Genomic DNA, 27,249 nt, shown 5'->3' with positions numbered 1-27,249 from the left:
GTCAAAATATGAACATCTCATCAATGTATAGTAAGCCTTAAAAGTATGCATTGCAGCTATACATAACAGATAGCCTAACTTCCATTCTTACAAGTCTAATATTTCTGAGTTGCTTTTTTTTTTTCTTTTTAGAGACATTACTTAAGCCTTGCACTGTGCGAAGTAAGAGCTACATGTACTTTTCATTTCACGTCCTAGCTATTTTACATATTTATGCTTCACTTTCTTTCTAAATTCATGAGCTTGTCTTGCATTCCCTCCCTCCCTCCCTCCCTCCCTCCCTCCCTCCCTCCCTCTCTCCCTCCCTCCCTCCCTCCCTCCTTTCCTTCCTTCCTTCCTCCCTCCCTCCCTCCCTCCCTCCCTCCCTCCCTTCCTTCCTTCCTTCCTTCCTTCCTTCCTTCCTTCCTTCCTTCCTTCCTTCCTTCCTTCCTTCCTTCCTTCCTTCCTTCCTTCCTTCCTTCCTTCCTTCCTTCCTCCTTTCCTTCCTTCCTTCCTCCCTTCCTCCCTTCCTTCCTTCCTTCCTTCCTTCCTTCCTTCCTTCCTTCCTTCCTTCCTTCCTTCCTTCCTTCCTTCCTTCCTTCCTTCCTTCCTTCCTTCCTTCCTTCCTTCCTTCCTCCCTCCCTCCCTCCCTCCCTCCCTCCCTCCCTCCCTCCCTCCCTCCCTTCCTTCCTTCCTTCCTTCCTTCCTTCCTTCCTTCCTTCCTTCCTTCCTTCCTTCCTTCCTTCCTTCCTTCCTTCCTTCCTTCCTTCCTTCCTTCCTTCCTTCCTTCCTTCCTTCCTTCCTTCATTCCCTCCTTCCCTCCTTCCCTCCTTCCCTCCTTCCCTCCTTCCCTCCTTCCCTCCTTCCCTCCTTCCCTCCTTCCCTCCTTCCCTCCTTCCTTCTCCCTTTTTATTTGGTATTAATTTGCCTTTATCTCAACTACAAGTTTTTTTTTTTTTTTAACTGATTATCTCCCCCATCCCACTGTTGTAGTGGGAGAGTGGGTGAACAACTGTGTGATCCTTAGCTGCTTGCAGGGTTACACCACAACTTCCAGAGGTCTGTGATAAACTCGCCCACTATACTGGAAGGCTGTGGGGAGACTAAGTATGGGAGAAAACAGAGAATCTGTAACTGCGATTTATACTGATATGAGTACACTGTAATCTAGATGTAGATTTAAAAATAGGTGACTTGAGTCCTATTTTTTTCAGTAATGGTTTTCTTTGTGAATGAAACCAGATTCTTTGGGACAGCTACAGACAATGTATTCAGGCAATGTATGTATACTTTCTATATTTGTTTTGATGATATTACTTGACAAAACACACAATTTGTAAATCTGTAGCTTACAAATTGATTCCTAGCCCATCCCATGCTGATTTTTTCATTAGGAAAAATCTCTCAGGAGCTTTCCTCGGGTTTTAGTAATGTAGGCCTCAGACTCAGGTCAGTAAAACTTGAGTGAAGTGGAGGGAGTTGTGTCAAGAAGGAATCTGCTTTGTTATTTTGCTATTGAGATTCATAGAGATTTTTACCCCTGAAGTGGAAGGGCAAAGTACAGGGCAACATGGTCAAATAAAATTAGTTTAGAGGTTATACACAGGCAGGGAAGAACACCCTTTTCTATTTGATTGCTATTTTCAAACAGTCAAATATCCCTGCAACATAAATACCTCTCTCTGGAAAAGTGAGAGGAAATGGATGAAACAGGAGCGTGACCCAGTCTTAACAATAGTGAATACAATAAAACCTACTCAAAATGATTTATTTGATACTAATAAATACTTTCAGATATTCCCCACAACAAGGGCTATTTCACTGCAGTTTTTGTGCAAGCAGAAATGTAATCCAGAGCTGCATGCTAAAAGCTATTGCAAATGTACACAGATGTTAACACTAGGGTAAAGTAAACACTGCAAAACTAAAAACGTAAATAGATAGCCCCCATTGTGAAAAGAAAGTCCTAAAATTGCTAGTAAATGTTAAAAATAATGGAAAATACAGAGACCACAACTTTAAACAACCAGACAGCTACAGACCCTTCAATGAAAGTTTCAGATTCTTACCTCTGAAAAGGTAAAAGATTGTTCTGAAACTGCAAAACTTGGTGAGATTTCTCCATATGCAATACCAAGAATGTTGGAGAAGCTGTTTGCCTATCTGAGCCTGATAGTAATTAGAAGCTGAAGATCAGTGTGAAAAAATGAAATTTAAAATAAACATGCCCTGAACTTTAAAAAAGGGTAAGATTCTCTTTGTAGACAAATCACGTTCACAGATATGAGAAGAGTTTGCAGCCTCTAACAGAACTTGGACTATAGAAAAGAGAAAGCTATATGGAAGGCAGAATAAAATAGTGAAGACAGAGATAACATTTAATTGGAGATTATTTCCTTATATTGCTTTCTGCACACATTGGCTGTGTGATATAACAAAGAAAAGTGAAATGAACAGGATTAAAAGAAACCTTGTAAGAGAAAAAGCAAGGCTAGAGGGATAGGGAAAACAAGAAACTGCCTTGGAGAAGGATTACATACAATATGGATTAGCAGACATATGGGAAGACTAGTACACAAATGCAGAAGAAATAGAAAAACATATCCATAAGCATTTCTTCTCTTAGATCAAATGACTCGCCAGTTTTCCATGTCTTGTGTTGAAAGACATTGCCAGCCTTTTAGGTCACAGATTGCTTATTACAGGGTGTTATGAAGTGTGGCACAATGGAGACCTTTGCCTACAGCATTGGGGTGTAACACTAATAAGAGGACTATTTTTTTCTTTCTTTCTTAATGAATAAAAAAGAGTTCCCAAGTTCTGAAAACAATTTAACAATTATTATGATGGCCAAAAGACTGTTCCAGTGCTCTGTGTGTAGATAATGTAAGCATGTAATGTAAAGAAACCTCTTTAATCTAAAAAAAAATAAAAAAATCATAAGACACTTGACTTACCTATGAGAGCAGAGCTCCCTGGACTGATGGCCATTTTTGTTCCTGAAGGAGAAGTCAGCACTGAAGGAAGTCTGGTCCCAGTGCTGAAAAGCACTGCTGTAAAGTCTTCTAGGTGAGGAACGGGTCGCGGAGGCTCTAGTAACAGATTGGGAAACTGAAGTGATTAGCAATACTATAGCAGAAAATACCTCAGGGACTTAAAAAAAACACACCACTACCTGCTACTGCGTTACTGGCCATGCTGCAACATTATAATTTCAAAGGGGCACTCTAAGCAGCTTCAGGAAATTACTAAAGGTGTGCTTTATTTGATATTAGGTAAGACACTAGAGGAAGTATTAAAATAACATCTAGATAAGTATGACTACAAAATAAAAGAAATTATGTCTGAAGGCTACCATGGCATTATAGGTTGACCATTTTTTATGTACTGAAAGTATGTGGTATCAAGAGATAAAGGGCAAATTTATACAGCATAGCAGCCTAATCAAATGTCCATGGCAGTCACTCGAAAACTTTTCATGTCTGCTACAGACTGAATCATGCCATGATTAAATATGGTTATAACCCTGTCAAATCTTGTGGTGTACTTAGGCAGAGCTACAAAGGACTAAGAGCTCAAAGAGCTCAAGAGGATCAGTCTACACTGAGAACTGCATGATTTAGTCCTTTATAACAGTAAAACTATTTAAAAAAAAGATTGCATTGCCTATCATTCCCAATTCTTTTTGTTGTGGAAATTATAGAATATTTGATTTAAGTGAATGGTGGCCTCATCACTTTTCGATAAGATCACAGCACAAACCGAGCAATATTTCTGCTGCTCAGCATATTCAACACCAGAAGTACATGGATGCTTGTACTATTTATTTCCACCAAGAAACTAAAAATGTGATTTGCCTAAAAGAAAAAGCTTACATAACCCACAGTAACTTTGAATCTTTAAAAAATAAGCCATTTTTAGAGGTCAGAAAAGCATCTAAAAATCTTGTGGGAGGTCTGATGTACAGCCTGAAACCCAGCTGATATTTATTGCAGATTTTTTTTCAACTCAGTTTCTAGAGCCAGTCAGGATTCATAGGGGAATCATGTGAATGCTGTTAGAATGCTGTGAAACTGTAAGAAATCTCACTTTAAAACTTCCTCTGGAAGCTCTATCATCCATAAGACCTATGCTCACTCCAGTAATGAAAAATGAGAGCTGTAGTGGCTGCTTTAGTGATTTTGTACCAATAGCATGGACTAGGTTTCAAAATTTGACACTTCACTATCAAATGTACTAAAGCATTTACATAGTCTGGTTGGATCATTCATCTTCCAGGCAGGGAGAAATAATAGAGGTGAGTTGCTCAGAAAGGAAAACCCTTTCCCACAGGTAACACTTCCACCCATATTTCACAACTGACATTGTCTTTTTAAATCACCCAGACAGGCTTTCTGCCTGTTATTTGGAAACCCAAGAAAAAGTAAACTTCACCGAACTTGGGAAGTGTTTTTTTGAAAGTGCACTGTGTTTATGCACCTGCTTGATATGAAATGGGTCAGTACCACACAGCCATGTACCAGAAAGACTGCCAAGCAGAAGCAGAGCACTTCACAGGGAAAAAAATGGCATCAATCTCATCTCAAGAGAGCCACTTTAAGAAATTGTTAATAAATGTTTTTCTTAGCCAGTAGGTCTGAAAGAGTGAAATTGGATATGTCAAGACTGGGAGGGGCTGTCCCTGGGTTCAAACATTTTGTCTGTATGTCATTCACTCTCTCCATGTTCTCTGACTAATTCTGAAGGCTAATTGTGCCATCGGCCATATTCCTGTGGCTTCAAATGAAAAATACCCTGAACTTACCAAGAACAAACAGCTGGGAGCTTTCAGTTACCTCCCCACGAAGATTGGCTGCCTTGCAGGAGTATAAACCCTGATCTGCCAGAGAAACATTCGCAATTAGCAGCAACCCATCATGCAGGTGGTGAGCAGAGGATAGCTTCACCTTATTTTTAAACCAAGTAACTTCTGCTTCAGGAACACCTGGAAAAACATTGACAACATATAACACACGTAAGATATAGTAGTTGCTGAACAGTGTCACAGTTGCTGCAGACAAAATGTTTAAGACAGAAAAATTAAAACAAGCTTTTAACATGACTTTCAAGTAACATTTTTTTTTTTTTTTGCAGTTCAGAACTGTTAAGTCAACTCCTTCAGACTGTCTACCTTGTATTTCTTAGATACCTCTGAGGCAAAGCAGAATTAAAATGCAACTGAAGTCTTCCTTTTTATACCCTAAGGTTGTACAAGAGAACAGTGAAATCATCACTCTTAAAAGCAAGTCTATATGGGATCAGAATGATGGTTAATCTAGTTTAGTATGCTGTCTCCAGCAGCAGTCATAAGCTGGTGCCTCAGGAAGAGTAAGAAAAAGCTGGTGCCTCAGGAAGAGTAAGAAAAAGACAAACATATACAATGCTTCCTGCTAACACTCTCCCAGCATCCTCCCATGTTCAGCTTAGGAACTTCCTAAGCCAGAAGTAGTTTCTGTGCATTTAGGAAGCCTCCATGGATTTCCTTTCTATGAATTCATCCAATCTTATTTTCTGAATGTAGGCAAATAATTGGCTTTTACATCTTCAGAAAAGCAGTTTCACTGATCTAGCCAGGAGTGTTCATACAACACGTTGTTACAGATTCATAACCCACTACAGGAGAAATTGCTTCCTTTCATGTGCTTTGATCTAAGGTCCCTCTCTGTTTGGTGCCCTCTTGTAGAAAGAGGCTCTCATCTGTAGCTATCAAGACTGCTGCTCTTGCAGTAAAGAGCATTTCCTTGATATACTGATATTTAGTTCAATTTAAATGCGTGTTGTATCAGGCAATTCAGTGTCACTGACTACTAAACCATTGGTTTATGTGAACAGTACTGGAAGCTTTAATAGATGGGATAGATCTATGGAGTTGTGCCTGGGAGAAACAGTTACTATGTGCTACTGTAAAGAGCAGTACATACCTAATCCTGGTAACTGACGGAGTGTACAATATCCCAGTTGCTGTATCCTCTGTAAGTGGGTACCAGTTAACCACTTTTGCATGAATGTCCAGTTTCCTTGTGTTTAAAGGAATGTTTTTGGGCAACTATTCTTAAGCACGTGTTTCTCACCTAAATCTTTCCCTGACTTATTTCACAGCAACATGTTCCTCTGCCCACTGCCACTACTTCATGAGTTGTATATCCACATTATAAAAGAAAAGCCACTCTATTTGTCTGTTTTGTGATCCTGTCACTAGAAATACCTCTGGCTGTGCTCACTAAGAATGACCACCCATTTGTCTGTATTTATAGTGACTGGTTGATTGTAGTTTCCTCACTAAGCATGTGCAGATGGAAGTGGGAAAGGGTTTTCCCTATTCTTCCACATCAAAGTATTTTGTCCTTTTTTTCCACCTCTTCCAGAATTACCTGTTGACTTTGCCAAGACATCTGGAATGAGTACATCTGAGCTTGGCAGCCAGGAAGGTCTGTAAGGGCAGAGAGTCTTATCCACATTCATAAATTAGAAGAAAATAGTCTGTAAAAGACTGTAAGATTTTTTTCATGTTTGGTAGTTAGTAATACATACTAATCTGAAACCTTCATAGCATACTGAGAGTACCAATTGTTTTTGTCTGTGATGCTGTTTTCCAAATGCTTACCTTTGCTTATGTTTCTATACCTCAACTTTTTTTTTTCTTTTTTCTTAAAGCATGGGTTATTGGCCTGTTTTTGAACTCCCAGCTGGGACATGACCTGTACACAGCTCTCCATCTGGCTGCTACTCTTTGACCTGTGTGGCATGGGTGGGCCGACCACCACTTAAAAGCTCACTTTGATTTTTTCCAGATTATCCAGGCAGAGTCCTCAAGGGAGTTCCAACAACCACAGCATAGCAAACAACCCCAACCCTTAAGTTTTTCAAGCCTGTGTGTTTATTGTGGTTCCTTTGCAAGGAAAGGAAGTATGAGAGGTGAGTTCTGGAGAGATGAGAGAAAATGGAGACTTTTCCAGTTCTGTAGTCCCTGAGATCGTACACACACATACCAGAACTTTTCCTCTCAGTGTCACACTAGTCAAGGGATGATCAGTTCTTTCTTGCAGTTTAAATTAGTTACAGTGCACAGATTTTCATATTATGGCTATCGTCCTACTTAGGCATGGAAGCAATAGGTACCTCAGAAATAAACAATAATAGGCTTATAAAATTATAAAACTGAGATTTCTTCCATTCCCAGTAAGGTTCTTCTTTCTTTCCTTTGAATAGGAAGACATGGGTAGAGCTTTCAAGTTCTTCTTGACAATAGGTCAGTGGAAACAGTGTGAGAATAGGGGGGATGAGGAATGCTGAGAGAAGTAAAGAATTAGGTGAAGGGGTAATGAAAACTGAGGATCTCGTATAATCTCAGTTCCCAGGAACAGGGACTTAAAATTAATAAATACAGACAGGCAGACAGAAAAATAATTTGCTCATTGCAGAGAGCTGCTCTTAGAAGCTTACTCCAGGAAGGTAGGTTCTTCTTGTATTCACTTCACTAGAAGAACCAACAAGGAGTTGTTGTTGGTTTATTACAGCAAGGTAAGGTTCACTGTATTTGTGTTCAGTCTATGAAAGCATTATACCTGCAAGATGTCCAGCATCCCTACAAAACCATTTCTCTGGCTGCTAGTTTAAAAAGGGACTTCTTCCTCTGCCTTTTATGTGAAGTTTCTACTCTAAAATGAGATGTTTTGAAACCAAACCTTACAGCTTTTCCTACAGCTTGTCTTAGGGAAGATAATAAGTGTTGTATGTGTCAGGGAGCAACAGACTCATTTTCTATTATGCTTTGACCTTTACTGACACATATAGACCTAAAGTATTTCAAGACAAAAATAGGAGGCAGACAGCACAGGCATGAGCAAATGCATTATTGCACAGCATTGCCACAAGGGGTAGCAAGAGCATTTCAATCAGTTTTGTTGGATAATGGTGAATGAGAGAGGACAGAAGGCTGAATGTGTTCGCTTTGCAGAAACAATCACAGAGACTGAAAGTCTGAGAACTGCCAGCTGGAAACAAACCTCACTTTGCTGGGCAGACAAAACTTTAGGCAGTGAATAGTTACTCAATATTTATTTTTCTTCAGCTTTCCCCTCCATCACTGTGCAGGCATCTAGCACAACAAAGGTTACCTTTGCTTGTATGTAACAAGCAGAACTGTGCGCACCAATCAAGATGATTTTGCTAAAACAGGAGTTTTTCGGGAAAGGAAGCATAACAATGAAAGAATCTAGCAGTGATTACTTGTTTTCTGTGCCACAATATTCTGACATATATCAGAATCTGGCACAGTTGAGGAACAAATATGAGTCACAAAGCAAGGCAAGAACTAGAAAAGTGCAACCTCCAGCATACAGATGAAACACAGAAGAAAGAAATGCTTAGGACAGCTGAAAAATCTGATATCAGAAGGAGAAGGATACACAAGGAAAGAGACATAGGGAAGGATGGTTATGTATTTTAAGTCACTCTTTCAAATCTATTCTGACTCAACAGTGGTTAATGGTACATGACACTTTGCAGACAGGGGCCTCTGTTAGAAGTTTTATGCCTTAAAGGATACCATGGAGAAATGCTCTATGAATCAGATTTTTAATATAGATTCCTCCTTTCACATCTAATTGCATTGCCAATAACAACCTGGGCCTTGCTGATCAAATCTTCTAATCCTAATGTATCCTAATGAATATCTCCATACTTTAAGTGTTGAAGTCAACAAAAACCTTCCTAGTGTTACTGATGTGATCCAAATTGCTCCCACATCCCATTTGGAAGTGAAAGTGCCTAGAGCATTCGAATTGCCCACACGAAAAAGTCTGTTTGCTTTCTTAAAATTGGAGAAGATTCTCTAGCTGGAAGCCATAGGCTCTGCAGAGTTGCCAAGTGATTCTGGAAGGGAGTTTCTTTAGGCTCAGTTTTGGAGAAGTCTGGGCTTGACCACAATTTCCTATGTTTTAAAAATATCCTTTCACCTCCATAGACAGAATAGCAAAGTCATGTCAAGTTAAATGAGACTGATTTTTCAAGCTTGAAGAAAAGCACAGCACCTTTTTCCTCAAGAATTAAGTCTGAGATAATTCATATCAGAGGCCAATTAAACTGTAATATACTCAGATGATTCTGCCTTCCCTTGACTTACAAGTAACATCTTTACATTTCAGTCCTGAACACAGACTTTAACAATACTTATGCTTTTCATAAGTTAAATAGCAATATAAAATTATTTCCTAAGGTCTGGAAATTTCATTCTCTCTTCTTTTTAAGGAACCTTCTTCAGGCTTATCAACACCTGTTGGCAGCAAGTGTATATTTCCGTCCCTTGCCCACAAGAGCAGCGTTAGAAAATGTAACTGACCCTTACATTTAGTGTTTATCATATAAGTACTTATTCTGCTGTCCTGCTGACTCTGTAGCTCTACAGAGATTGTCAAGTTGAACTACCTGACCACTTCAGGGCTAAACAAAAGTTAAATCGTGTTATTGAGGGCATTACCCAAATGCCTCTTGGCCACTGACAGGTACAGGGCATCAACTATCTCTCTAGGAAGTCTGGTCCACTAGAGACATACCATCACAGTTAAACATTTTTCCTAATGTCCAGTCTGAATCTCCCATGGCGCACCTATGTGCTGCTCTCTTGCATTGTGTCATGGTCTCTGTCCCTGGTTATCAGAGAGAAAAGACTGACAAAAAGTTCTTTGTATATAAACTATCATCATGAATCATACTGATGACTATTGATATACTGATGACTAGGAATTATGTTAATTGTTAAAAAACTAGATACACAACAGGAAGACAGGAAACACAGGTTCTATTCTTAGCTTTGACATGAACACCCTGACTTTGAGGAAGCCAGCTAACCTCTTCCACTTTGTATGTGTGGGAATATATATGGGCTTAATGACCATAATGTTTTTATCTACTTCTTCCTTGAAAAGCATTGAGTATCAGTCTGGTTGCAATAAAAGTGTGAGGAGTGGACAACAGGATTGTTGCACTTATTCCTTCGTGAACCTCTAGATATTGTACTTTTCTTTCATTAATCGCACTGAGAATAATTAATACGTTGATATCCCAGCCTAGTGTTTGCACAGCTATCATGCACGCTTTGCTAGAGAGATGACCAAGTAGTGCAAACTTGATAGGGGTGTGGTTGGCAGCACTTGAACAAGGAAAACTCACAACCATTGTGTTTAAAGTGAGCAGGAAGTTTAAGGAAAGAGGGACATTTCTATGTTTGTAGTGCAGATGCTTATTTGCAATCATCTGAAGTAGCTGCTAGAGATAAGAAGCTAAAGCAAGAGACTTCCTACAAGCCTCCACAGATATTTGTGTAACACTTAAAACGGCTCACTTTGGGTTTTGCAAGCCACTCCCTTCCCCTCCTTTCCCCCCTCTACTATGCATGAAAGTTTAATGAATGTTTAGGTTGGATATTAGGAAAAACTTCTTTACCGAAAGGGTTGTTAGGCATTGGAATGGGCTGCCCAGGGAAGTGGTTAAGTCACCATCCCTGGAGGTCTTGTAGAGCTTAGTGATGTGGTTTAGTGGAGGACTGGTTAGTGTTAGGTCAGAGGTTGGACTAGGTGATCTTGGAGGTCTCTTCCAACCTAGGCAATTCTGTGATTCTGTGAATAAAAGATCTGTCCTTGTTTCTTTAGAGATTTCCCATCTCTCGCTCTCTCTTTCTCCACCTTTTCATCCCAATACCATTACCACTAACAGGTCAAGACAGCTACAGACAGGTAAGGTCAGTCTTTTTTGGTCACCATTGAAAAGCGGCAAACTGCCATTCTAATAGTGAGGGGCATTCAGTCTCTGGTTGGAAAAAGTTTCAGGGAAAAGCCTGTTTCAGTGGGATTACTCTGAATTCTTGCACTCTAATTGAAGGAAAAACAAAACAAAACAAATCAGGAAAGGACTATATTATTATGTCCTTCACTTGAAAAAAAAAAAGAAGGAGTTTGGCAAGAAAAGAAGTAGCTAACTGAAATGTACTTGGAGAGTCCCATCGCTGAGGAAATGAGTCAGATCATGCTTCTATATTCTCACCTTACACCCCCAACAATTGAGTTGTATCCTCAATACACTGTGTATCTCCAACAAAGATACTTGTCATTCCATCTCAGACCAATTTTCTTAAGTCCCTACACTTGGTGGGATTGATAAAAGGAGGACAATTTCTATGCTAAAAATTAATGAAAGCAAAGAATTTCATCTGAGGATTAGGAAGAACTTGTGGTTTCACGCAGCTGCTGTACCTGGAGACACTGATTTAGCAAACAACTCCACAGAAATTCATAGCCGAAAGTGTGGTATGGAAGACCAAGTCATTTCTCACCTGCAACCTGGCAGTTAATGGTAACATTTGCTCTCTGGATTGTTTTCACCGTGCTTCCAATATCAACAGTGACAGCAGACAACTCAGTGTTGATAACAGTAGCTCTTGATGCCTTTATTAGTGGCTTTCCTGTATAAAAGAAGCACAAGAGTTTATCAGACCTTGCACACTTGACTCACACAGGACAGCTGGACTTGTATACTCCATATGAAGGTAGCTATATAGGGCAGGTGGATAAAGGAAAACACAGAAGTATGTGACCATCTGCTCTTTATAATATTATAATGGCACTGCATTCTATGGGAAAAGCTGTCGAGAGAAAAAATGAATAAAAAGGGTACTTAGTGTAGAGGCAGAACAGCATTAAAGACATGTGGACACATATGAGAACCAGCTGAATCAATAAACAGCAGTAAATTGGAACTGCAGCATGATGTTTGCCTAATACTGTAACCAAAACACCACCCTTTGCCAAAGGCCAAACACAGCACAAAGAAGCCTGGGTGATGGCTACACACACATTAGCAGTGCCGGATTTTTGGAGCAACATCCAAATTATTTCTATACATCAATCATATTTACTTTAACCTATGGTGGAACCAATGGCACTGGGAAGACTTGACCAAAAAAAAACCCAAAAAGTTTTATCATAATGGTTGGTATAAGAAGACAAGCAAGATCTTCTCCATCAAATTACCAGTTTGCTCTATCTAAAGCCTGTAGTAACAATTTTATGCATTGTATATCTCTAAGAAAGATACCTGCTTCACCTGCAAAAAACATTTCAGATTGTTTTCATTGTGCTTCTGACACTGGTAACTGTGAACAAGTGGGTCAAGGTGTTGCCTTGCTGTTGTGCCTGTCTGTGTGGAGTTAGCTATGGTGACGCCATCAATGACTCTAGAAGACTTATACAGCTTATACTGTAGGTGCACTGTAAAGGCATGCCACAATATGACACAAAACTCAAGAGATACCCAGGCTTATCTCTAAGAGAGGGGAATGAAGTAGCAGAGGTGGCATACTTGTGTTAAGGCAACCCTCTCTCCCATCCAAAATGCTTTGCAGGAAGGATGTTGGCAGAAGGGGAACAGCATGACAACATTGTTTTAAATTGTGCGGGGCTGTGCTATTTTTGTCTCAGTGCTGTATTTTCAAATTCATCTTTATCCAAAAATCTAGAAACACATTTTCCCCCTTTTAAATAGATGATCAGATACAAAATGGGATCAAAAGTTTTCATTTGACTCTAGAAGTTGGAGGTTTAATGCTAATGTCTCCCCCAGGTTTCATTTATCCATTAATTTGGAGGTAAGCAAGGAAGAAAAGCTGGAGGTGAGGAAAAGAATTTGGTTTCAATATCAGACAGAGTCCTGAAAGTTTAATTCAGCCTAAAGTATATATATATATATTTTCCATAGAGCCATAGTTCCAGGACTTTTAAAAGATGCTTTTCACTTGGAATTCCTGTCATATCAGTATATATATATATATATGTACATATTTTACTTTCTGTGCCTTTAATGATTAAGAATAGTAAAGTAAAATATTACATTTTATTGCTGAAATATTTCCAAAAGTTTTGATGTCTAAACCATAAAGGAAGAAAAATTCTCCAGTTATTCTCCAGTTATCCATCAGCCTTTTTTCTTTTTTTTTCCTGATTGCGTTCCACAATCTCATCAAAAGATTAAAAGTCTGTTAGCTGCTTAACCAATAAAAGAGTATCAAACTATTGAGAAAAATGGAAATACAGTCCACCGCTATTCTTCCATGCATGTGCTAAACTAATCAGTACATTCTTCAACAAACTAAGGTTTCAGCCCCAGTCCTGATTCATCTAAAGGTGGTCTCAGCTTTCCAATTTTTCTTTGAAAAAGTATTCCCATTATGCCAAAACATTTGTGTTTTGTTCCAAAAACTATTCAGTATCTCATTTTGATGTTTATGGCCTAATTTTATAAGATGTTCAGCTCTTTACCTTGGATGGGAGATGAAAATGTATAGCAGCTCTTAAGCAGAGTTCAGCTCAAGTCTGGGATGCATGAATATTAATTCATCTAAGAAAGTTAAACTACAGCTTTGACAATTATAATACATGTAGAAAAGCTATTTGTCTTCCTCTGCCACAGCAGCAGGAGACAGTGAGAAGGCTGTGTATCATCAGGGAGGCTGAGGAGGAGTTAGCTGGATCTAGCACAGTCTGCAGTGGACCTGCAGCCCACTGCCAAAGAGCCTGAAACTCTCTCACCTGCACTCGCTGAAGGGAGGGGGCCCAATAAAGAAGGAGAGCAGAAGCTGGCAACAACAAGGACCAGCAGGAGCAAAAATCTTCCCCCAAGGCCTGAGGTGCCCTTACAGAACCGCTTCACCCCTCTGCAGACTGAAAAGGGAATTTTCATTGCTGGATGAGTGGAGCTGAGTAAAACAGCCCAGTCTGCTCCCTGCACAACAACCAATGCAACTAGGAAAAGAAGATGAGTGATAGTTGTAGGAGTCTTTCTCCTGAGACGTACAGAGGCGCTGATCCGACTGCCTGCTGGATCTGCTCTTGAGAGAAATCTGTTGTTTACCAGGGGCTTGCATTATGGGTGTTACCAACAGACTACCAAGTACAGACAAATGACTATTATCCTGTCAAACTGAGGTGCAAGAAGTAAATGCACAGGCAGTTGAAGCAATGACATGTGGCCTGGGAAGAGTACAGAGATACTGTCTGGATGTGCAGGGATGGGATCAGAAAAACCAAGGCAGAGATGGAACTAAGCATTTCGAGGGATACAAAAAATAACAAGAGGGGATTCTATGGGTTCTTGGACCAGAAAAGAAGGCCAAGGAGAGTGTGTGCCCCCTGACAGATGAGCAGAGGGCTCTCTCTGAGGTGCTCAGCAACACGCTTCATTGGGTTAGAAACTGGCTGGATAGCCGGGCCCAAAGAGTCGTGGTGAATGGAGTCAAATCCAGCTGGAGGCCAGTCACTAGTGGCGTCCCCCAGGGCTCGGTGCTGGGGCCAGTCCTCTTTAATATCTTAATTGATGATCTGGATGAGGGCATTGAGTGCACCCTCAGTAAGTTCGCAGATGATACCAAGTTAGGTGCGTGTGTCGATCTGCTCGAGGGTAGGAAAGCTCTGCAGGAGGATCTGGATAGGCTGCACCGATGGGCTGAGGTCAACTGCATGAAGTTCAACAAGGCCAAGTGCCAGGTCCTGCACCTGGGGCGCAGTAACCCCAAGCAGAGCTACAGGCTGGGAGAGGAATAGTTGGAAAGCTGCCTGGCGGAGAAGGACCTGGGAGTGATGGTGGATAGTCGGCTGAATATGAGCCAGCAGTGTGCTCAGGTGGCCAAGAAGGCCAACAGCATCCTGGCTTGTATCAGAAACAGTGTGACCAGCAGGGCTAGGGAAGTGATCGTCCCCCTGTACTCAGCTCTGGTGAGGCCACACCTCGAGTACTGTGTTCAGTTTTGGACCCCTCGCTACAAGAAGGACATCGAGGTGCTTGAGCGGGTGCAGAGAAGGGCGACGAAGCTGGTGAGGGGCCTGGAGAACAAGTCCTACGAGGAGCAGCTGAGGGAGCTGGGCTTGTTCAGCCTGGAGAAGAGGAGGCTCAGGGGCGACCTTATCGCTCTCTATAGGTACCTCAAGGGAGGCTGTAGCGAGGTGGGGGTTGGTCTGTTCTCCCACGTGCCTGGTGACAGCACAAGGGGGAATGGGCTAAAGTTGTGCCAGGGGAGGTTTAGGTTGGATGTTAGGAAGAACTTCTTTACCGAAAGGGTTGTTAGGCGTTGGAACAGGCTTCCCAGGGAAGTGGTGGAGTCACCATCTTTAAAAGACGTTTAGATGTAGAGCTTAGGGATATGGTTTAGTGGAGGACTTTTGGTGTTAGGTCAGAGGTTGGACTCGATGATCTTGAGGTCTCTTCCAACCTAGAAATTCTGTGATTCTTTGATTCTTTGCTTCAGTCTTCACTGGTGGTCAGGCTTCCCACATCTCTTGTTTCCCTGAACCCATAGGTGAGGGCTGGGGGAGCAAAGTCCCTCCCACTGTAAGTGAAGAGCAGGTTTGAGACCTCCTCATGAAATTGAACAAGTCCATGGGACCTGATGACATGCATCCCAGAGTCCTGAGGGAACTGGCTGATGGAGTTGCCAAGCCTCTCTCCATTTTATTTCAAAAGTCATGGCAGTCAGGTGAAATCTCCAGTGACTGGAAAAGGGGAAATATCACTTCATTTTTTAAAAAGGGCAGAAATGAGGACCTGGGGAACTACAGACCAGTGAGCCTCACCTCTGTGCCTGGAAAGGTCATGGAACAGATCCTCATGTAAATAATGTCAAAGCATCCTGGGGCAGATCGTTTACAAAAAGCTCAACATGAGCCAGCACCGTGTGTGCCTGCAGCCCAGACAGCCAACTGTATCATGGGCTTCATCAAAAGCAGTGTTGCCAGCAGGTCAAGGGAGGTGATTCTCCCCCTCTGCTCTGCTACTCTGATATCCCACCTGGAGCCCTGCATTCAGCTCTGTCCTCCCCTGAACAAAAAGAACATGGATCTATTACAATGAGTCCAGAGGATGGTCATGAAGATGATCAGAGGGCTGGAGCATCTCTCTTATGAAGACAGGCTGAGGGAATTGGGGTTGTTCAGCTTGGAGAAGAGAAGGCTACAGGGAGACCTTATAACAGCCTGCCAGTACCTAAAGGGGGCCAACAAGAAAGTGGGAGAGGGACTCTTTGTCAGGGAATGGAGTGATAGCACAAGGGGGAAAAGCTTTAAACTAAGAGAGGAGAGTTTTAGATTAGATGTAAGGAGGAAATTCTTTCCTAAGAGGGTAGTGAGGCACTAGCACAGGCTGCCCAGAGAAGCTGTGGATGCCCCCTCCCTGGAAGTGTTCAAGACCAGGCTGGATGGGGTGTTGGGCAACCTGGTCTGGTGGGAGGTGTCCCTGGCCATGACAGCGGGGTTAGAAATAGATGATCTTTAAGGTCCCTTCTAACCCAAACCATTCTATGATTCTGTGATTCTGTATATACATAATGTCCAGGTTATTTTTCTATAGCTTCACATGAACTTGTCTCCAAAAATTACCTTGTGCAAAGACTACTATTTTTAAAATGACTGGAGCAACATGGACAGGATAGCAGTTTTGACTGACTATTTTTTGTCTTCATCTTCAGTTTCTTATTGGTGCGACACAAGCAGTTTACTGTGGAGTTGCTCTTTGTAAAACACTACAGTGCTTTAGCAGCAGCACCATTGCCCTGCTATTCTGGCTTCAGCTAAGATATCCTGACCTACAGTAGTGCAAAAAGGATCACTACCCGGGTTGTCCACATGTGGTAAGTAGCTCTTCCTTTTCTACCCTGCAAGATTCAGATGTTCTTTTTCTATGGGGCAGACAAGGTCTCCTTCTTGTTGGTGTGTTGTTCACGAGAGCTTCACTTCTGGCCATTGATGCATACTTATATTGTCTTTATGCTTTTCTGGCCCCAGATTCTCTATTTGCTAACAACAACAACAAAAATCAAGCTCATTAACAACTATTTCTCCCTCTAAACATACATGGATACAGGTGATTGTCATGGCCTGCACATTGGAACCACTCAAATGCTTTCACATTCTTCAGTGGGAACAGTGAAATGGAGAGGTCTGAACAATCAATAAGTTTTCTAGCATTCCTGATCATAGAATCATAAAGGTTGGAAGGGACCTTCAAGGTCATCTGGTCCAACCATCTCCCTACTACCAATGTCACCCACTAAACCACGTCCCTAGGTGTCAGGTGTGTCTCCTTTTAGCTTTGTAATAAGTAGGATCCCACTTCTCCAAAACCTCTCTGTCTTGTCACAGTCCTTAACTGTAACTCCCTTCTCTTCCTTTGTCTTTACCCAATTGTCTCTCGTTCATGTTTGCTGTTGAGTGCCTCTCCTGCTAATCCAGATGTGGTTGTGAGCCTGCTGACTCTGCCTACCAATCTACTTTAAAAAAGCTGGATTCATGCGTCACTTCTGATTTTCCTTGAGTTACATTTGGGTGTGATTTCTTTGTAACTGAAATCTAAACTTACAAAGTATATTTAGTCTGCTGTAGAACTGAACTGTTATTAGAGAAATACAAGTATAGAAGTTAATATATTCTGAACCTCTGTTTGACAGTGATGGAGAGTGCCAGCTATGCAGGTGTCATAGTGGATCAAACACAATACAGAGCCTGGTCATACATGGGACTAGTTCCTCATCTCTGGTATTTTGTAGACTTTTTAAACTTTCAGTCAAGTAAGTTCTTGGATCAATCTGTCAGATTTGAAAAGACCAGCAATAGTTTTAAAACAAGGCATACAAATTGGAGAGCTTGAACTGCACTGCCCATAAGTGAGAATAATGAGCATATGCAGTTTCTTGAGAGTGCGTTTCAGTTTTAGCAAGTGAGAAAAAGTACTGATCACTTGCCTAAAGACACAAATGTCATGAACTGTCTGTGAAAATTGGGCTATGCCTCAGGGCTTTCCAAAACACATTCCCTGAACTTTCACTGACTTGTACCTCTGTCAAACCACCTTCCTCAACCACCTTCCAGATTCAGCTGTTATCCTGCAGACTATTTCTATCCAGAAACACAAAAGTGGCAGGCACCATTGTGCAATCACAGACAGTGAACCATTACCTGCTAGAGTGACTGCAATGGACACAGAATCAGATCCCAGAGCATTAGATGCATTGCAAGCATAGAAACCCACATCAGCCTCCACAGGCGCTAGAATCTGCAAGGAGTCATCAGGCTGAAGAAGCATCCTGGAGTAAAGCAGAAAGAAGGAGATAGAGGTCTCTTAGTTGGTGTGAGTATGAGTATATTTACTAGGATTTTTACAGATTAAGGTGATCTTTAATTTGTTTACTTATTTTTAAAGTTCATTTAAGGTTATATTTGAAAGTCTATTACGAAGTTCAAAGTCTTACATAGTGACTGTAAGTGGTTATTTAAACTATATTTTAATCTAATTCCCATTTCTGCTAATGTTGCTATGTGTATTAGAAAATGATTTCCCCGCATCTAGAACATCTATCTATGGCAAGTAAAACCTATTCCTTTGCTTTGTCAGGTCCTATGTGATGTCGTCAAATGACTAGCCTAGCTTCTGCCTCCCAGTTCTGCAAAGCAGAAGCAGCAACAGCAAAGAAAAAGACATTGCATATAAAAGTCATAAAACCTGCTGAAGCTGGGCAGAAAGAAGTGAAGTGTCTCATCGGCTGAGTATCAGAGCTTGAAATAGACTCCAGATTCTTAGATTACTAGGCAGTTTGTGCAAACTTAGTTTTGTTGCTCCCCTAGTAGTCAGTGAAGACAGAAAAGAATACTCAGCTCCTCTTTGGGCTGAGTCAACAACCTCTGCCAATAGGAAGAGCTGACTGTGATCTCAGTGCACTGCCCACAGTTAGATGGGATGAATACAGTCTTAACACTCTGATGTTTCTGTTCATAAACAATTAATTTTTATGGTGGCGTAACTCCATCAGTTCATGTTCATTTATCCTCATTTTCTGCATGGTGTATTTCATTGTTAGTGTTCCTCTCTTAAATTTTTTAGCTGAAACTGATGATAAAACCTAAAGACAAATTATTTTTCTCATCAGAAACTTTCAGCAGCTGTTCTACGTAAAATTCTTAGCTGGGGCTGTCATTGGCCTCCAGGGTGAAAGTAAGGGAGGGGTATGCCTGTCAAACACTTGCTAAAAAAGACTGCTTTCAGATACTGGAATTGATGAGTTCCTTTCCCCCATCCCCTTGACTGAAAACTGTTGTCTCATGGGCTTAAAAGCAGAAGAAGAATTCCTTCAAAACACTGTGGGTGGTAGCTGTCTAAAACAAACCACATTAGGACCACCCATCAAAATATATTATAGAAAAAGATTGAGCTGAATTTCTTTTTTTGACCCTTTTAAAGTAAGAATAATAATAATTAATAATTAAAGGAGAGAGCTGTCTTACGTCAAAGGAATTTTGCAAGTGCCTAGTAAAATGCATATTTACAAAACAAACATTAATCATCTTTAAATTGCATCTTTGCTTGCATAGCAAAAAAGAAAACAAAAAAACCCACAAAACCAAAGCAAACAACAACAACAAAAAAATCAAAACCGCACCCACACTCAAAAAACAAAAGAAAACAAAAAACCTCTACCCACCAACCACGAAAAGAGTGCTTAGAAGAATCTCTTCCGCACTTCTGAGTTTAAGGTTCTTTTAATTTTTACCACTTAGCAGAGCAGATTTCTAGTTAGCTGCTGCTAACAATGGTAGCACCCAGAAAATTTATTTATTTACAAAACTTCTTTCAGCATGAATCAATATCATGGATAAATTTGTTTTAGCACTGACTTACTCAGTCTCTACATGGAATTCATTAGAGCTTCAGAATTTGGCCCAGTTATACCAGCACATAATAGTTAAAACTATGTGTATACTGCTTGCATGTGTGCTAATACAGTATATGGGCTGATCAGTCAGTCCAACATCAAATATGCATGCACATTAAAAAAAATGCTTTTAGAAATGCTTCAGTCACCTTCAGGTTGAGAAAAGAGCTTGCTTAATATTATAACATGTAAAACACAAAAAATCATAATTTGTTTGCTGTTAACCTTTTTTTTTTTTTTTTTTTTTTTTTTTTTCCTCTTTTGGGAATAGGCCAGGTAACTAATTTTAAAAATAAAAATTCCAACATAGATCCATCATCTCACCTTTTCATTTCACCTTTTAATGTCCTTCTCTAGAAAGCAAAAATCCTCTTCTCAATAATTCTATTATTTGTGTGTAACAATTTGGCATAGCTGCTTTTCTTGAAAGTAGATACTTCATTATCCACTTTTGTATAGAAAGATTTTGGCTGGATTCCCTATTTGCTCATAGATTACTATTTTTGCTAGGTTTTGAGTTGCTTGTCAGCAGTGAAAAAAAATACCATCTGTAGTAATTTCTTCTGTCACCAACATGTCTTCAGAATCTCATTTATGGACTTAAAATAATACAGCTTAATGTTTAATCAGCCTCATCTCAGTTACTTCATACTGCATTGTCTCCAAGACACAAATACATTTTACATGACCTAGATCGGTGACTAATTCAGTGACTAATTCAGATTGGTGACTAAACACCTACCACAGACTCTGTAGCATCCACTGTTTAGATTCTGTTTCATGTCTGCTAAGAAAATACATTGCCATTTTAGAAAAGTTGAATTATCAAGTACTGAAGGGTTTCCACTGATGAAAGTCACAGCATACTTGGAAAAAAAAGATATTTCTTGATGGTCTTATCGAATAAAGCATAAAATCCTCAAAAATTTTCATGTTTAAAATTTCTTGCTAGAGAAGTGAGTTTTTTTTTTTTGTTGTTGTTGTTAATTAATTAATTAATTAATATTTTTTTTTATGAAGCATTTTTCAGCATTTATAGAACTCTCCAGACTTTGGGATGGATATTGGCAGGCTCTGAAACTGTACTCAGAATCCGTGTTGGTATCAACCCAACATTTTAACTTTAGAATAGAATAGGAAAATTGATGTTAAATATGCATTCAAGTTGAACATATAGACACAAGTCAAAGATCTTTTACTTCAACCACACAGATATTTTCAAATTCTGCAGCTTTTTGTATCATTTAATTTCATTCTACTGATAACTAAAAGCAAACATTTTTGTTAGGCCTGTGTTATATTTTGTTGTAACAGTACACAGACTGAGGCTAAACAAATTCATTTTTTTTGCAAGTAGAGCTACAGAGCAGCAGACATAAATGCTTTTCAGTGGATAACATTGCTCATGGAAATAGGCAATAGAAAGCCATTCATTTCTATGACACCTTTCTATGATGTCCATGGCACGATGACAACATCCAGACAACACCCACAGCAAAGATATGTGAAAGTGACTTTATACCAATATTTGGTAATAGGCAATTCAAATAGCCATCACCCAACCTAAACCCAATAGTTTACACTTTAAAAATACAAAGCAACTACAACCAGTCTTGGCATACTTAATAGGGCATAAGTTGGACTGCAGCATGACTCTTTTGACTCCCCTCATTGAAAGCACTGCTCTACCATACTGGTAGAGGAAGGCACATCTGTATTTTATTCCCAGTAAGACAGAGGTGGGGTGGAAAACTGCTTATTCTTTTACTTTTTTTTTTTTTTGATTTTTTAACTTTATTTTATTTTAATTTTTAATTTTAATTAATTTATTTATTTTCATTCAAAGGATGGCAAAGTAAAAAACAAAACAAAACAAAACAAAAACACACACACACACAAAAACAAAAAAACAAACTAACAAACAAACAAAAAAAAAACAAACTATGGAGCTGAAAGACAGCTCAAGCATACCACACACAGATGACCGTGCAGTTTACAGCAATACACTGGGAGACTACTTAAACCATGGCTTTCATTTACACAGCTGACTGGCAACCAGCAAAAGCATTTTGAACCAAAGCCAGAACATGGCTGTCAAGAACCCAGACAAACATCTGCAAACCAACTTTTATATGCACCATAATTTCTTAGCTTCTATTAACTCCAAAGTTACAGATTCTGAGCATCTCTGAAGCTCAGAGCACTACTTGTTTCCTTCCCTACCCATCAACCTGGAGGAAGCATGAATGATGAATACAGAAGGAATTTGATAGAGTGAAAATTGCCTCAGCCATTAAGGAAGAGGTGTCAATGACTAATGCTGCTAATCAGCAAATAAAATGCACTTTCCTGAGTTTTTCTGACAGAAAATTTAAGCTAACACAGTTGCTTGATAATTCAGAAATACAGTATATCATTTAAGGCCAAACTGAGTGGAAAAGAAAAGTTGGAAGCCATTATAAAGTAAAAGGTGTATGTATATAATATAAACTAAAATTTCAGAAATTATAAGACTGTTTTATTCTCAACTAAATGAATCTGCTGCTACACCATGACTGCTTGTGTGAGTCAAACTTGTAATTTTCTCATGAACACAGGGGCCAGCATTAACCATACAAGGACTTCATGTAACTTCACTTCCCTTTCAAGCATGCTACAGAAATCATAGTCATTTTAAATAGAGAAAAAATTAATCACTTAAAGGCATAGTGCCAACAGGATGTAACCACTGGCAATGAAAATCTACATATGCAGCTTCTGGGGGGCCAAGAAGATATTTTCACAGGAGTATGGCCAAATAATGATATGATAGGCTCTAGTCTTGATTAAGACTGCATAAGATTTCTATAAGAGATACATTTGTGCTTTTAGTCTCCCCTCCCCCTTCAGAAGTCTCTACTTTTTATGTGAATGCCATGATACATAATAGCCATCACACATAGAAAGAGAGAAAAACAAACAAACAAACAAACAAACAAAAAACAAAACAAAACAAACAAACAAAAAAACATAAAACTTGGTACAATAGGGAAAGCAATGATTACAGAATGGTTCAGTTGCCAAAGTGACAAAGTAGTTCACCTAATTGCGTAAGTACACAGAAAGAGTAAAGTATCTTCACCAAATCAAGACTTCACTGTCAGTCCACAGGCACCACAATAGAAATTAATTTTTACCTTGACTCTGTGTCTTCTCATTTCCAAAGCTCACCTGCTAACTACAGTCAGATGTCTTAACTGAGGTCACTGTCTTGTGCAGAAAGAGTTGCTAGCAAATCCTTGGACTGTTTTGTTGTAGCATGTCAGTTAACATGTCTGCTTCATCCACAACCTATTCTTATATACCACTTCCTCACAGAACAAGACCAAAGCATAAAATCTGAAGTACACACATGAGAAAAAATGAATGTTATAAACACAGTAATGTATGTGACTGGCATTGAAATAGTCTCTTTTTGTGTACTCTTGCACACATATAAATGGAGTGATCTGTATGTAAAGGCTATCCACAGGAAAAAGGTCATTATTATTGTGGTACATTGAAAGAAGTATTTTGTTACTCAAATTCTCAGGCTACATTTAGGGGCAGACAGCTCCACACAGAGAGTTTGTACAAGTGAGGATGTAACAACTCACATTAGATGACTAATGCTTAGACATCAGTATGTTGAGGTGACTGTGATAGCTCCAATTAGCCATAGAATATGGTTCCACAGTAATAATCATTAAAATGACCAGCATTCATTTTCAAATGAAAGTAGCCAGTTCATTTTATGCCCTTCAGCACAGATACAGCTTCGTTAAAATACTAGGTTATCTGTAACCATCCTCAAATTCATATGATGTTTCCCTGTTGTAGCTTTACCATAGGATATCCTGAGTTGGAATTATCAAGGATCATCAAGTCCAACTCATGGCTCCACGCAGAACTATCTAAAAATTAAACCATGTGCCTGAGAGCATTGTTCAAACACTTCTTGAACTCTGACAGGCTCAGTGCTATGACCTGAGGAGCCTGTTCCAGTACCCGACCACCCTCTGGGTGCAGAACCTTTCCCTAACACCCAGCCTGACCCTCCCCTGTCCCAGCTCCATGCCATTCCCTCAGGTCCTGTTGCTGACCCCAGAGAGCAGAGCTCAGCGCCTGCCCCTCCGCTCCCCTCCTGATGGAGCTGCAGGCCACCATGAGGCCTCCCTTCAGCCTCTTCTTTTCTGGTCTGAGCAAACCAAGGGACCTCAGCTGCTCCTCATACGTCTTGTCTTATAGACCCTTCACCATCTTCACTGCCCTCCTGTGGACACTCTCTAATAGTTTAATGTCCTTTTTATGTTCTTAACATGGTTTCCAGCATCTATCAGAACATACGTAGGGAATGGTGTTTATAATGCCCACTGAATTTTATCCAGAGGCATTTTTACACAGGGATACATGCGTGGAAGACAGAAGCCTCACTACCTCCACATTCTGATACAATAACCATGTTGGAGAGACCCTGTTGGAGCACTGTAAGAAATGCAGTTCATTTCTCATGCAGAAGACTCTTCCCCAGGGAACTATACTGCACACTGCTTGACAGAAAACTAAATTTCATATTTGTTCTCAGGTATCTCTGTGATCAGTCACAAAAGTGTGTATTGACATAATTCCTTTCATGAACATCCCTCTAAATTTGGAACCAGTCTAAAATAGTAAAAGAGAGAGTCACAAACTTGTTCTACCCATTGAATGCATTAACTTTGAAATCTGAAGATAACACAGATATACTCAATCTTTTTATATCTAAACCAGTCTTAACAGAAGAAACCTCCACCTTCAAATAGGGAAATAAACTGAAGCTCCCAGCCTCCAGACATGGAGTGGTCTGTTGACTACATTACGTACGTATCTATTTCAGTACTTTACAACCTCTTCTTTTCATTTACTGAAACAAAAGTAAAGCTTCTCTTTGCCATACCAGAGTGACTCGGCATTCAGACCTTGCTGCAGAGTTATAGTGCCCTGTTTGCCACCTCACATGTGATAGCTCTACTTTCTGCTGTGAAACCAGACTACAGCAAAATGTGTTTTGGCATATACGGTTGATTGGCCTTAAAGCATGGAAACTGCAGAGTCAAAATGTTAACTGTTTTCTTAAAGTTAAGTAATTTATTTTACCTATCATTGTATTTCACCTCCTCTCCATTCTTAGCCCAGCTGATGGTGGGCTTTGGGTTTCCCACTGCTTCACAGTGAAGCAGCACACTCAGTGTGCCACTGGCTAGGACCACTGTCTGTCCCAGGTGGGTGACAACCTCTGAAGCAGAAAGCTGTTGTGCTGCTGAAATCTTTCGGAGGATGGCAGGCTTTTGATGAGGTCTGCGCAAGCTGTTTGTCATGTCCATGGAAGTGGGAAGAAGTGCTTCAGCAGATGATGTCCTCAGGGAGCTAGTAAATCCAGAAACTCGTCTGTGGAAAGGGTATTCCACAGAAGTTGAGTCAACTCTTCGCCTTGATGCTTTGAGGACAGATTCCTGATGCTCCAAGTGACTCCTAAAAATGTCATGAGCCAGCTGTACAACAAGCTGCTCAGTGTAGATGTCTTTAAGCTCCTCAGGTTGCTGAGATAAATTCCTTATGATATCATCTAAACGTTTCTGCTCTGTGACCATAGTAAATGGCAGGTTATATTCCCGGCTCTGGTCTTCCTCTGACGATACGTTTCTCTCCATGGATTCCTGGGCTTCCCAGGACTCCAGACTTTCCCCTGGCCAACCCCTGTGCTGTAGCAGCCTTGAGACAATATCATCATACCAGCTGCTAGGGTCAGAAATGTGCCCTCGCTTTTCAGCCTTGCTTCCATTGAAGAGAATCCCATTGACATGTTTCTCCTGTGTTCGCAAGGCTTCATTTAGGCTGGCCTTTCTCATGGACTCTTCCTCCCTAATGACAGCTGGCTGCCCAGGAATGAGCTTCTTGTTGCTTCCTATTAGTTTAATTACAAAACGTTCACGGGCTGGCCCCGCTATGCAGGTGTATGTCCCAGTGTCCGAAGGCTTCAGACGATGGATTTTCATGTAACCATAGGGTGCAATAGTGATGTGAGCTGAGGTGATGAGCCTCTTATCATCCTTCTCCCAAGTGATCATCGACTTCCGGAACCTCCTCGTGGGGCAGCGGAGAATAACGGAGGTTTTGGGTAGCAGGTATGCATACCCACCCACAATAAAGTGTAGCTTCTTCTGCTTCCTTGTCTGGATGTAAACTTTCTTTACGGCCACAATATGGGGACTTTGCTTATGAGTTGGCCTGTTGTGCCCTGAAATATCATTAATACTATTAGTATGTGGTACCATTATAAAAAACAAGCAGTTTACTTTGGTGCTGGCAGTGTTTGACCCATTAGATGGTAATGGGAGAAATTGGCCACCAGCTGCTGAACGTTAAGCTGGACCAATCACAGTAAAAGGAATAACAAAGCACACTTTAGGAATGCAAAAGTAGTCCTGTCCAGGGTACATACAGGAACCTAAGTGCCAGGAAGACAAACTTTATGTGAGGGAGAAAAATCCAATGGAAAGGTAGTTCTTGTTGTTAAAGTATTTAAATAAAGACTATTACTTAATAAATACATAAAAAAGAAAAGTGTTTACCATCCCAAACCTCAAATGCAATGTGATCTTGCAGATCACAGCAGTAAGGAGGAGCGAAAACAATGCTAACTCAAGGAATAACATTGAACATAACAAAACTGTCTGGAATAGGCTTAAAAATACAGGGTATATACTATTAAAGTGGAAAATTCCAGTTTCCAGATCTTTGTGACAGGCATTTTTGTTACAAAACACTAAACCAAACAGCACAGGTATACTATTATTGAATACCATGCCACATTTGGCCCTACCTTTGGTTTTGAATATCACATCTTATTTTCTCCCTGACATACCCAACATTTAACAGGTTTTAGAGTTCATAATCTACTCTAAGCTAAAGCTAGGCTGCCGTTCAATCTTTCACATATCCAGCTGTCTTGCTGCAAGCCAGAGAAGGGCATACAGGGGGGCTATTGCTTTTGTGAAAGGCAGCAGAAAATGCATGAAATATCATCATAAAATACATCCAACTTATGTTGCACGGTTCCTTACAAATCCCAAGTTACAGAGAATTCCAAGTGACAAAATGAAAAAAAAAACAAACTTTTAAAGTTGATCTTCCGCAAAATTCTTTACCAACCATTTTCTTTGTAGCTATCCTAGCATAGTGATTGTTTGTAGCTCAGGCTGCTGTCCTATATCTCTAAGTCTCTATGTTCCAGTTGTGAAATTTAGATCTAGATTTGGGTCAGAATTTTGATCCATTTCTTCCAGAAACCAGTAACTCCCTTCTGGCACACTGGATTAGAACCAGTTCCACAGTAAGATTTATAGCTTTTATCCACTGACTTGTCTTATTCCTGAACATAGCATGCTTGCTCAGAGACAGAAAAACAGCAGCAGCAGCAGGAAGAGCCA

At 40.2% G+C, this 27,249-nt stretch overlaps 1 protein-coding gene across 1 annotated transcript in view; it reads right to left on the bottom strand.

The window, feature by feature from the left end:
* Window positions 1-27,249, bottom strand: part of ADAMTSL1 (ADAMTS like 1) — a gene marked incomplete at both ends in the record, with an annotated part of 347,299 nt that overhangs the window by 21,159 nt on the left and 298,891 nt on the right. Inside the window, 5 exons of the mRNA XM_084305155.1 lie at window positions 2,937-3,071; window positions 4,784-4,963; window positions 11,348-11,476; window positions 18,012-18,139; window positions 24,917-26,057. Coding sequence (XP_084161281.1) covers window positions 2,937-3,071; window positions 4,784-4,963; window positions 11,348-11,476; window positions 18,012-18,139; window positions 24,917-26,057 — 1,713 coding nt within the window. The remainder of the gene's footprint in view (window positions 1-2,936; window positions 3,072-4,783; window positions 4,964-11,347; window positions 11,477-18,011; window positions 18,140-24,916; window positions 26,058-27,249) is intronic.

The sequence above is a fragment of the Netta rufina genome, assembly GCF_964035555.1.
Source record: "Netta rufina genome assembly, chromosome: Z".
In the NCBI taxonomy this organism is placed as follows: domain Eukaryota; kingdom Metazoa; phylum Chordata; class Aves; order Anseriformes; family Anatidae; genus Netta; species Netta rufina.
Note: the sequence above shows the minus strand (reverse complement) of the source record. Positions and strands in the feature narration are given on the sequence as shown.